The 12,519-nt window shown below is 39.6% G+C and overlaps 1 protein-coding gene and 1 long non-coding RNA gene across 2 annotated transcripts in view; one reads left to right on the top strand and one right to left on the bottom strand.

The window, feature by feature from the left end:
- LOC144198746 (uncharacterized) overlaps positions 1 to 2,447 on the bottom strand; it is a 30,401-nt gene extending 27,954 nt beyond the window's left edge. The window contains exons 1-2 of the long non-coding RNA XR_013326777.1: positions 2,293 to 2,447; positions 767 to 867 (exon numbers count right to left, since the gene is read on the bottom strand). This is a non-coding gene — a long non-coding RNA (uncharacterized LOC144198746). The remainder of the gene's footprint in view (positions 1 to 766; positions 868 to 2,292) is intronic.
- nr3c2 (nuclear receptor subfamily 3, group C, member 2) overlaps positions 1 to 12,519 on the top strand; it is a 40,513-nt gene that overhangs the window by 23,970 nt on the left and 4,024 nt on the right. The window contains exons 3-6 of the mRNA XM_077719932.1: positions 2,316 to 2,443; positions 6,789 to 6,905; positions 7,487 to 7,828; positions 10,493 to 10,637. Of these exons, the coding sequence (XP_077576058.1) occupies positions 2,316 to 2,443; positions 6,789 to 6,905; positions 7,487 to 7,828; positions 10,493 to 10,637 (732 nt within the window). The remainder of the gene's footprint in view (positions 1 to 2,315; positions 2,444 to 6,788; positions 6,906 to 7,486; positions 7,829 to 10,492; positions 10,638 to 12,519) is intronic.

Raw genomic sequence — 12,519 nt, 5'->3', positions numbered from 1 at the left:
TCTGCCCCCCTCAATTTTACCCATATTAGATTGAAGTTGCTTACATTATTCTCCCAAATTTTCACGTCAAGCTAAACAAGGTTTGCAAAAGTTTTGGTGACGAGAACGCAAAAAGGGAATTTTAAACAAATAAATGTTTACGTTTGAGACATTTGCTTGTGTTTACTTAGTTGTTTCAATTTCTTTTATTTTGGGGGGCCTATTTATTTATTTATGTGTATTTTTTGGGGGCACTTTTTATTTGTTTCATTTATTTTTATTTTTGGAGGGCTCTATTTATTTTATTTTTTATTTGTTTTTATTTTGGGGGGGGGGGCTATTTTTTATTGTTTTATTTTCTGGGAGCCCTATTTATTTATTATATTTTTTTTATTTTTGGGGGGTCCTAATCATTTATTTATTTTAATTTTTATTTTAGGTGGGCCCTATTTTTAATTGTTTTATTTTTGGGACACCCTAATAATATATATTTCATTTATTTTTAATTTTTGGGAGCCCTATTTATTTATTTATGTATTTTTTGGAGTGGTGGGCCTTATTTATTCATTTTTAATTATTTCTTTTAATTTTTGGTGTGCCCTATTTATTTATTTTTGGTTTTGGGGGCCCCATTTATTTATTTTTTAATAATTTTAATGAATTGAATGTCTGTGTTTTCACCCTATTGCTACTGCAAAAAAAGTGCATTTGAGTCTAATCTAATCTCATTTATTTTAGCATTTAAAAATACTTAGACGTGTAAAAAAACACAACACATTTTACGTACCAGGTCATTTTCCGTTCCCCTTGTGGAATTGCGGCACGGCTCTCCATCGGCGATGGCGTCCGAGCGGGGAAGGAAATGTGAGTGAGAGGTTGGCAGCTGCCCTGATGAAGGACGGAAGGAGAATGTTAACCAGACAATCACCTTGCATCTCATTGATTTGGATGGCAGAGAGGCAATTAGCACAGGAAAAAAAAAGAGGGTAGCTGAGGCCACTTTGGATGTTTTGATACAAGGTGTTCTCAACGGGTACCCATCTACATGTCCGTCGGCTGTGTGTGTGTGTGTGTGTGTTGTTGTTGAGAGTAGGTTAGCGCTTTATAGGCCAACCGGCAAAACACTTTACAAAACAGAAAAACTGGATGATGTCATTTTTAAAGCAGATTACAATGGTACCTTGAGATGGGAGCTTGTATGTCGATTTACTTGTAACTCAAATGAACGTTTCCCATAGAAATGAACTAAAAAGAAATTAATTAGTTCCAACCCTCTGGAAAAAAACACCAAAAATAGGATATTGGATCGGAAAAACTGTTTTATTTGTTCTAATATGCCATCTATTTACAAAGTGACAAGTAAGTAGTGGTTTAATAGTACTAAAATCTGACTTTTTGCACGGCAACGGGCTCATAACATAACATATTTTTCTCTTATTATTATTATTTGTTATGATTTGCCATCTATTAACAAATAACTAGTGGTTTAATAGTACTAAAATGTATTTAATAGTACTAAAATTAGAAAATTTGTGCGGTTGAGGCAGAAAATAGAGAGTTTTGGGCGGCCGGAAAGAGGAAGGCAAAGTGCCTCGAGGCTGGAGATTTTTGTGGTGCTTCACACTTTTGGGTTACAAAGATTCATTCATTTGTGTATTGCAGCTCAATGAGTGACATTTTGCATTAGGTAAAAAAAATGGCAGTCGGGTGGAAGAGTGGTTAGCAATTTGCCACGCAGTTCCGGGGTCTTGGGTTCGAACCCATGTTGGTCTTCATTGTTTGGAATTTGCATGTTCTCGCGTGGGTTTTCTACGGGTAGTCTGGTCTTCTCACCACATCCCAAAACAGGCATGCTATGCTAGGTGGCTAACAGTCTAAATTGGCTAACGCTAGCTCTTGATTGGTTGTCCTCCTTTGTCTTCTCGAGCCTTTGCGTGGATTTTCCCCGGGTAGTCTGGTCTCCTCGCCACATCCCAAAACAAGCATGCTAGGCTAGGTGGCTAACAGTCGAAATTAGCTAACACTAGCTACTGATTGGTTTGGCTTCTCGAGCCTTGCGATTGGCTGGGGTGTCCCCTACTTGGTGCCCATCTGGGATAGGCTCCAGCACCCCCTTTGTGAAGACGTACTTCAGAAAATGAATGAATATAATAAATATAGAGGACAAATAGTGTTGACTTATTTATTGGCCATTAAAGGCGTGGGTAAATCCAATTGATTCAATTCAATTGCTAAAGAGTCAATCCAAAAAGTGACTCAGTATGAGTTGATTTTTGTGAAGCGACTCAAAATGGGGTTCGAACTGTGTCTGACCTTTTTGCGTGGTGTCCTCGCAGTTCGCCGCTGAGGCAGCCTTCGTCCACGGCCAAGGTCTGCCTGGTGTGCGGAGACGAGGCTTCGGGTTGCCACTACGGCGTGGTGACGTGTGGAAGCTGCAAGGTCTTCTTCAAAAGAGCCGTGGAAGGTAAGGAGCCTGATATGAACAGATCACATGACCTTTTACTTGCTTGTATTATGCATTTGTATTGGATTCAGTTTTCATCAAGAGTGCTGTAATGAAAGTGAAAATAAGTTCATTTAAAATTTAAATATTTGCATTTTATGAGGAACTAAAATTTTTTGATCAAATAATAAAAAAGGAAATAAATCATAAGTTGTTGTAAATGAATCAATGTTCAATTAAGCCCTTCAAAAAATGTGAATAAAATATAAACATTGAGTCAAATAAATAAAAAGCATACACAAACATACTTTTAAATCTAAAAAAAAACCTTTGTACTAAAAACAAGACCAAATATGACATAAATGGATAATAAAATGTCAAATAACTGAATCATAACATCAAACAATCTATATAAACCTCTACATATATATACTTGTAAAATATGTAATTACATATGTACATTAAATATGTAAATACATGAATATTTTTGTTGTTTTTAGGGGTGTCCGGGGGTATCACAGAGAAGTCCACCAAAAAATTATGTTTGTTGACAAAATTAAATTGAAACCTGTTAGCATTTTTGGGAGAATTTTCAAGAGTTTTGGTCATGGAATTCGGCGAACAAAAATACTGCTTTAAACTCAAAAGTCAGAAAACATTTTCAATCAAATTCAAAGAAATAAATCCTAAAATTGAGATGACGCATTAACGAACAAGCCCCTCCCCATCCCATAAATGCAAAGAGAGAGGAATGGACACGTCAGAGGACGGCGAGGAAGGACAAAGAAAAAGTCAGACGGATAACGAGACGAGGGCAACGGAGAGCGACCATCAGCCCGCCGCCGCCGGCTTTTATGGTTCTATTTGCTTCTCGGGGTGACGTGAGGGAGCTCGTTGTCGCCCGTACCAAAAAAAAGACGAAAGCTTGATGCGTATTTTGAAATTATTTTGCCGACTCTTGCCAATGCGACATTGGAACCGACGACTGGCTCATGTCCGCCAAAGTCATTTCACTTGTTCATTACCTAATCATATTTAGGCGGTAAAAAAATATGACAAAAAAAACTGCTGAATTAATGGTGACTTATTGGCAAGAAAAAATTGGAAAATATATGTATAAATAAAAAATATAAACAATACTGTGACCAAATGAAAATGGGATGGTGCTTCAGTAACATAAGTTTTTGATAGATTTTTTGTGGATTTTTTTTAATCTATTTTTTTAAATAAATGGATTAAAAGAACTGGGTTAAAATCCCTAAATATTCCGTTTTTAATAGATCTAAAATAAATATTTATTTTAGTTTTTTTAAATATATTTTTAGGTTTTACAAAATATTTTTTGAACTAAAACACAGAAAAAATGGATTAAAAAATTACAATTATTAATTTAAAAGGGGGAAATTCAGAATAATTAAATATGAATCTGTACTCTTCATTTAAATTTGATCCTAAAACACAAAGTCGACACTCATGATTGACTTTCCCGGGCCGCGCAAAATGATGAGGCAGACCAGATTTGGCCCCCGGGCCGCCACTTTGACACCCTTAAACAAATTAAATAAAATCCCATGCAAAATATCCAACTTTTGACAAACTCCATCTCCACTAACCAACTCCACCCGGCATTTTTTATGATTTTTCCCACACGGCGCGAGTCTAAACCCGTCGCTAACAACGTGCGAAAACAGCTAGCGCTCCCCCGTCGCCGTATTTTTTTTTTTTTAACAAAGAACAGCTGCGCCCAATAAACATCTCGGCGCGGCGCATCGGCGTCGGGACGCCAGCGCATTATTCGCATGTCACGGGCGGCTTGGCGCGTCGGCGCTGGCTAATAACATTCCGCTTTTAGCCGGTCCGTCTAAGTGAATGGCGAAGATTTACGGACGGCGGCGGCCCGCTTGCCAGCCCGCTGACGTCTCCCGCTGGCCCCAAAAGGGAGGTCAGGCGAGGACGCCTGCGCGTTCTCGGGGTGTCCGATTCCTTTTTTTCCCGGCGCGCAACGGGGCTTAAATGTGTGTGTGTGTGTATGAGTGTGTGTGTGAAAAGAGGGGTTGCGTAACAACAGCTGGAGCGCAGCCACCTCGCCGACACGTCTCGCGAAATACAAATGGCGAAGGCTCTAGACGCGTACCCATGTGTGTGTGTGTGTGTGTGTGTGTGTGTGTGTGTGTGTGTGTGTGTGTGTGTGTGTGTGTGTGTGTGTGTGTGTGTGTGTGTGTCGGGGAATGGAACTACTGTGTGTGTTTGTGTATTTTGTGTGTATATTTGTGTATATTGTGTCTGACTGTGTGTGTTTGTGTATTTTGTGTGTGTGTGTGTGTTTGTGTGTGCGTGTGTTTGACTGCGTGTTTGTGTGTGTATTTTGTGTGTGCGTTTGTGTGTGTGTGTTTGAGTGCGTGTGTGTTTTGTGTGTGTATGTCAGGGGATGGAACTACTGTATATGTGTGTGTGTGTGTGTGTGTGTGTGTGTGTGTGTGTGTGTGTGTGTGTGTAGGGGGGGATGGAACTACTGTATATGTGTGTGTTTTTGTGTGGGTGACCCACATTGTCGAAAGGTATTCTTGTTGTGTGGATGGGAAAATGTACAGGAAAGGATGGAAGGGGTCGGATCCAGGGTGACACCTATGGGTGGACGCTGGAAAAGGCTTAGAAATTGATTTTTGGGGGGGGGGGGGGTTGGTGGGGTTTTTTTTATAGGTGGGTTGGTATGGATGGGAATAGATGTCAGATTTATTTAGAGTAGGAGGGGGAGGGGGGTAAAAAGGTTGAAGGTTTGGTTAGAAGATGGTAGTATTGGCAAAAATTGTGTGGTTAAAATGTGGGGTTGTGAGGTCAAAGGTCAGGTTTGGGGAATCTCAAAAATGAATTATGGGATTAGAAAATAGTATTTTTTAAAGGATTAGCAGGGAAAGTTAAAAGACAAAATTGATAGTTGTTTCAAGGTTAATTAATGCTGTAGAAAACTATTAATATTACATTAAAATACATATATAGAAACCTCTTCATTAATCGCAAGTGTGATTTTTTCCATTATTATTATTTTTTTTAATTCATAAAAATATGAAAACACATGCTGAAACTAGTTAGCAAAAGCCACTCTTGCTAATAGCACTTAGCACTAAATACAAAAAAAGTTATAATGAGGCCTTCCAAACAAATCAGACCCCCCTTGCCGTCATTGGCGACCAACCCCAAGCGACGCTCCGACACCCCTATGGCCGCCGCGTACTTCGCCGCTGCTGCCCGCCTCGTATTTCCTGTGTCGCAGTTTACTGCTTTTTGGAGCGAGAAAAATGGCCTTATGTAACGGTCACGTGACTTTGCCAGAAATAGTGAAGCGGGGCTACAGCTGGCGCTTTTCCTCCCGCAGCGCGCCGCCCGTGCTCCTCGGCGTCGGGCGCGCCAATCGCAAAATGCGCTCCGTGCCACAAAAAGTGCGTGAAAACCACACAAGAGGCAGCGACGCACAAACGCCGGGTCGTACGCTCAACTTGCGGGGGTCGCCATCATGTATGTGTGTGTATATATGTGTGTGAGAGTGTGTGCGCGGGGGTGTACATGTACGTTTTTTCTTTTCAAAATTGCCAAGTGGAGCGGCACGGAATACATGTGTGTGTGTGTGTATGTAGGCGTATGGCGCTTCGAGTCGGGGGGAAAAAAAAGAAAAGATAGATTGAGAAATTGAGGAAAAAGGGAAAAACAGGCAAGTTAGCGTTAGCTCAATTTCATAGCTGCAATCCTATTGGTTCAAAACAGTGCTTTCAATGTTAGCTTAACTGTGTTAGCAAAAATTCTGGCATATTTTTGTTAATAGGGCAGCTGAAAGATTAAAACCGTATTTTATCGCGTATAAGATGCCACTGCGTATAAGCCACACCCTTAATATCGACTAAAAATCGTTGACTTTTACAATTTCTCGCATATAAGCCGCCCCCTGATTCACAATTTTCACTTACCTGTTCATGGTTTTAATAGCAAGTACAAATGTGTTACTTTTAATGGAAAATCTTTTAAAAAGTCACTTCACATAGTATTTCTGAGATAGTGTATGAATCAAAAGCACATTATAAGGGTCAACATCATAAGGAATTTACTGCAAAACAGAAAATAACCCAAAAATAGTAAACATTGATTTGCTGACATCTACTGGTGAAAAAGAGTATAGCAACACTAAGTCTTGTGCGCATATAAGCCGCACCCTTAATTTTTTCTAGTGACAAATATGTCTTATTTGCAAGAAAATACTGTATGTACTATAAGGCCCACACAAACTGCCAAAAATGTGCGACTTATAGTCCGTAGAATGCAGTACTTTTAGTTTTTAAAATGTTTAACTTTCTGGGAATGTTTTTTTGTGTGTTAGGGCAGCACAACTACCTTTGTGCCGGGAGGAACGACTGCATCATCGACAAGATTCGACGGAAAAACTGCCCGGCGTGCCGCGTACGAAAGTGCCTCCAGGCTGGGATGAACCTTGGAGGTCGGGACCGCTCAACTATTGGCCGCCATTGACGGCGCTAGACGTCCGACCCTTTTTGACTGGGAGGGAGGGGCCAATGAGCATACTTGCCCCCTCCCTCCCATGTCAAAATGGGTCGGACGTCTAGCGCTGTCAATACTACGGAAACATGCGTTTTGGTAATAATTAAATACAAATAATAATAACCCAAGTGTATTTTCATTTCATAGTTATTTCATGTGATTTTTACAAAAATCCAAGTTAGTTTAATGAATTTGTCATTATTAAATGAGAAAATCTATCAAAATTTTAACCCAAATTCCATTTTTTTGTGGTTTTTGCAGCTGCAAAATTGAGGTTAAAAAATTAAGTATTCTAAGCAAAATATACAGAATTAAAATTAGGACTTGGCGTCGACATATTTGTTAAAAACTGAAAGAATTGGCTATTACCATATTTATTCAAGTATAACGCTCACCCAAACTTTGCTTCAATTTTTTGGGTCAAAATTTTTTTGCGCATTATACTCCAATTAATACGTTAATCTCGATTGGTCACAAATTTGAGAAAATGGTGTTCAAATTGTGGGCTCTTCCCTACAGCTCGCAAATCTAAAAAGTTGGGCAAGCTAAAGAGCGTCGGCGAGGACCCACAGGTCGGCAAGGAGAGCCAGGCGGCGCCCGGCGCGGACTTTCCGCCAACGGAAAAGGACCCCAACGGTGGCGGCGGCGCGGGCGCACTGGTGGCCTCCCGCGGTCCTGCAACGGTGGCACCTTTCCTACCGCCGTCCATTTGCAGCGTGCTGGAGCTGATTGAGCCCGAGGTGGTGTACTCGGGCTTCGACAGCACGCTGCCCGACACCGCCGACCACCTGCTGTCCAGCCTCAACTGCCTGGCCGGCAAGCAGATGGTGCGCTTGGTCAAGTGGGCCAAAGTACTTCCAGGTTGGTGCCGACCGCCGTTTTCAAAGTCAAATGATGAAAATATCATTGAATAAGGCCCTCACCATTAGCTTAACTTTGCCGTAGATTGAATTAAAAGAACTGAATTAAAAGCCCGGGATATTTAGTTTTTTATAGATATAAAACTATGTTTATTTGAGCTTTTTAATATCTTTTTGATTTTACAAAAATATTTTTGAACTCAAAACAGAAAAAATGGATTAAAAAATGACAATTATTTATTTAAAAGGGGGAAATCATGAAATTTATTATACTACTGTACTCTTCATTTTAATTTGATCCCAAAACAGAAAGTTGGCACATGATTTATTTTTTCGGGCCGCACAAAATGATGCGGTGGGCCAGATTTGGCCCCCGGGCCGCCACTTTGACACCCAATCCATATAATATTTGTACTCACCAAAACATGTAGCACTTGTATATCTTATCTGCGCATCTCAGGGTGGAATTGCGCCATTTAATCCATCTCAGGGTACTACATTTTGGGTTAAAAAAAAAAGTCAAAAGTTACGTGGTGTCCGAGAGCGGGGATCCTCGCGTATTGTCCCCGGAAAAAGGTGAGCTTCGGGCGGCCAAGCGAGAAGACGAGTGCCCGGTTCCAAAAACAATAAAATATGAAAAATAATTGTACTCACCAAAACATGTCGCACTTGTACACCTTATCTGCGCATTTTAGGGTGGGGTTGCGCCATTCAATACGTCTCGTGGTGCCACCTTTTGGGTTAAAAAGTCAAAAGTTACGTCGTGTCTGAGAGCGGGGATCCCCGTGTGTTGTGCCCCAAAAAAGGTGCGCATCGAGCGGCCGGGCGAGACAGCGAGTCCCCGGAGCTTCCAGGTTCTTCTGGTGCTTCAATTTTTTTTGCATTTATGATTTATCTCTGCATTTCAGCGCAATAAACGACAATAAATGCCACAGTCCGCCACATTTTGAGCAAAAAAAGAGGCAAACTTACGTTTCACCTCACAAGCCAATTTTCCTTTTAACAAGCCGAACTTGCTTTGATTGAGGCCGCCATTATACAGCGTCTCGGCGGAGATGAGGTGCATCGCTGTTTTTCGTCCAAATATACTCGAAAACTCAATAATGACTCACCCCAAGCAGTTAGGTGTGTTCATCGTCACCACACTGTCTCAAAGTGTCTAAATATGGCCGTTAAAACTCCAATTTAAGTTAGAAATAAATGTTTTACGTCCCCAGGAAAACGCGCTCCCAGAGCTAGCTTAGCATAGCATGGCATGGATTAGCGAACTACCGGTTCCGGTGAGGGACAGGGACAAGAATTCTAATGAAAAAAATCATAACTCAGAAAAATTAACGGCGTCAGAAGTTTTTACTTAATACCCAACAGGGTGAATATATTAAAAAAATATATATACTGGAAAAACGAAAACAGCAAATTATGATGCAATTCCTTTATCTTCAATTGGATTGGGTGTCAATGTGGCGGCCCGGGGGCCATATCTGGCCCGCCTAATCATTTTGTGCGGCCCGACAAAGTAAATCATGGGTGCCAACTTTCTGTTTTAGGATCAAATTAAAATTAAGAGTATATATTTATATTAAATTTAATGATCTAAAACATATATTTAAAAACATCTAAAATAAAGTGTCTTAGATATCCGCGACGCACGTTTGACCTCCCATTTTTTTATTAAATGTCCGCCGAATAAAATGTAAATGCAAAGACTCTTGTAATGCAATTGCGTTTCAATTGAAGAAGTTATTCTGGCTGTCCGGCCCTGGAAAGCGGGTTGCAAATCTTGCCATGAGATTACTGATCAAATCCTATTTGACCATTAAATAGAAAGTAGGATTTATAAGAGCCAAGGCATTTGCCACAGTGGCGAAGGCCAGATGTTGCCTTTGATGCGCCTCATTAAAGTGCAGTTAGATGAGATAAAGATGTTCTGTGAGGGGGAATAGCACTACGTTCGTTTACAAGTCGGGAGCCTGTTAAATCTGTGTAGAATAATAAAATTAAATACAAAAATACATTAAAAAAAAAACCTTATAGGGTAATGTATTTACTAATTGAATTAAATTTGGATCAAAATTGCAGCGCGGTGGTTGAGTGGTTGGCGTTTCAGTCTCGCAGTTCTGAGATCGTGGGTTTGATCCCAGGTGTATTAAATAATAAAATAAAATTAAAAAAAATGTAGGGAAATATATATACTGATTTAATTAAATTGAATACACATTTCAGTGCAGTGGATGAGTGGTTTGTGTTCCAGTCTCGCTGTTCTGAGGTCATGGGTTTGATCCCAGGTGTACTAAATAATAAAATAAAAAAAAACCTTATAGGAAAATGTATTTACTCAGAATGAAATTAACTCCAAATTGCAGCACGGTGGCTGAGTGTTTGGCTTGTCGGGCTCGCAGTTCTGAGGTCATGGGTTCGATCCTGGGTGTATAAAATAGTAAAATTAAATAAATAAAAATGTAAGGAAATGTACATACTAATTGAATTAAATTAAATCAAAATTGGAGTCCGGCGGATGAGTGTTTAGCATGTTGGGCTCACAGTTCTGGGGTCGTGAGTTCAATCCCGGGTGTATAAAAGCTGGGATTTCCACATAACGAGAATTAAGGGAGCACTTGAGAAAATTGGTTGGGATTTGGGATTGACTTTGTTTATTTTGTGGCAGGTTTTCGAGGCCTGCCCATCGAGGACCAAATTACGCTGATCCAGTACTCGTGGATGTGTCTGTCGTCTTTTTGCCTCAGCTGGCGCTCTTACAAACACACCAATGGACAGATGCTCTACTTTGCCCCCGATCTCATCTTCAACGAGTGAGTAGGTCCCTCTTTGCGTCGGGGGGTACACATTCCCGTTAAGTAGTGTTGGCGCTCCCTAACCATTTGGATAAATGAATGTAGTACTCACTTTTCAAGGCCTTTTACTGGGTTGAAAACTGAAGTCCTGGAGGGCTAAAATGAAAAGATGAGGCATTGTGATTATGTTTTGCTGCCAATTTTTAGCTTTTGGTAAATAGTCACATAATAAATAGTCAACCGCATAAATACACACAAATAAGAACAATAACAAACAAATGAATTATCAACAAATACGTAATAAATACATCTATACAAAGCCTTAGATACATTATTTTTATTCAATAATGAGGGCATATGTATACTGAAAGTTCACCAAAACCAATAATAATGGATTTTTGTGAATTTAGAATATTTTTTAATAGTATTTTTAATTGGTGTCTTTCAAATATTGTTTAAAAAGTTTAAAACATATATTTTCAATCTAATACTTGTACAATGACAAAACATATTGAATTTTTCCCTAAAAAATTGAGTTAAATAGACATTTTCACAAAGATCGCAGGGGGTGCTGGAGCTCATCCCAGCCAAGTATGGGGGACACCCTCATTAAGTATCCAGCCAATCGAAGGCCATCCTGGTTTAAAGGAAAAACATTTGTGTTAGAGGCAATTTAGCATATAATTAGCCTAGCATGCATGTTTTTGAGATGCAGGACTAAACTGGAGTACCCAGAAAAAAGCCACATTCTTATAGATTATATTATTCAATAAAAACTCCAATAGTGGATCTTTAAAGGACATATTTTTAATTATGTAGTACTTTTTTCCGTAGTTTTTAGCTCAATTAGACTATAAGTACGAAAAAATATGCTGTAATATGAATTTATGGTAATGTAACCTAATGTATTTTTTTTATTATATTACCATCAAATACAGTCTGGAAAGTAATTCCAAAATTAAGTAGTACTTGTTCAGATACTCTCCAGCTGTTTGGCTGGAATGTTTTTAAGTTTTTTTTTTTTCTGACTCATCACCAAAATGGAGCTTTATTTTCTTTTATTTTCTTTCGTCCGGAAGAAAAATGTCATCTTGACATTAGCGTTAAGGCAAGTCGGCCCCAGCTGAAGAAACAATTTATTGTTTTTTTTTTTTGTTTCAAAGCCCACTCGCCAAGCGTGATGTCGGAATTCTTCTTTTTTTTTTTTTTTTTTAAAGAAAGCGTGTTGCGTCCAGGAAACAAAATCAATATGCAGAGTTGTTTCATTCAATTTTATCGTTCCTGAAAGTAATCAAACTCCAACGCCTTGTTTCATTAACCCATACATTATCGCTGTAATTTTCGAATCCCGGCTCCAGCACCCCCCGCGAACCTAATGAGGATAAGGCGGTTCAGAAAATGACATTTTGGACTCCCAATACAAATGATTATTATTATGAATGCAACTTTTTGCAATGTTATGCTAAAAAATGCATTTCTAAGTGACGACGCGGTGGGTAAGTGGAGGGTGGATTCGCCTCGCAGTTTTAGGTTCCAGGGTTCGATCCCCAGGTTTGTATATAGCTTGCGTGGTTTTTTTTTGGCTACTACTATTCCCTTCCACATTCCAAAAATATGTAAGCTAAGCTAACCGGTTGAACACTCGATTGGCTCCAGCACCCCCGCGACCCTAGTGAGGATCAGAAGAATTGATTAGATTTTGGACTCCCAATAAAAAAATATTATTAATATGAACTCTACTTTTTCAATTAACCAAAAAAAATGCATTTGAATTGGTGACACGGTGGATAAGTGTTGGGTGCGTTGGTCTCGCAACTCTGGGGACCGGGGTTCGAACCCGAAAATGAATGAGCATTCCCAAGCATTGCAATATCAGAACAATAACGATAATGTGAAAGAT

Source organism: Stigmatopora nigra, chromosome 6 (assembly GCF_051989575.1).
Source record: "Stigmatopora nigra isolate UIUO_SnigA chromosome 6, RoL_Snig_1.1, whole genome shotgun sequence".
NCBI lineage: Eukaryota > Metazoa > Chordata > Actinopteri > Syngnathiformes > Syngnathidae > Stigmatopora > Stigmatopora nigra.
This window is presented reverse-complemented; position numbering and strand designations above follow the sequence as displayed.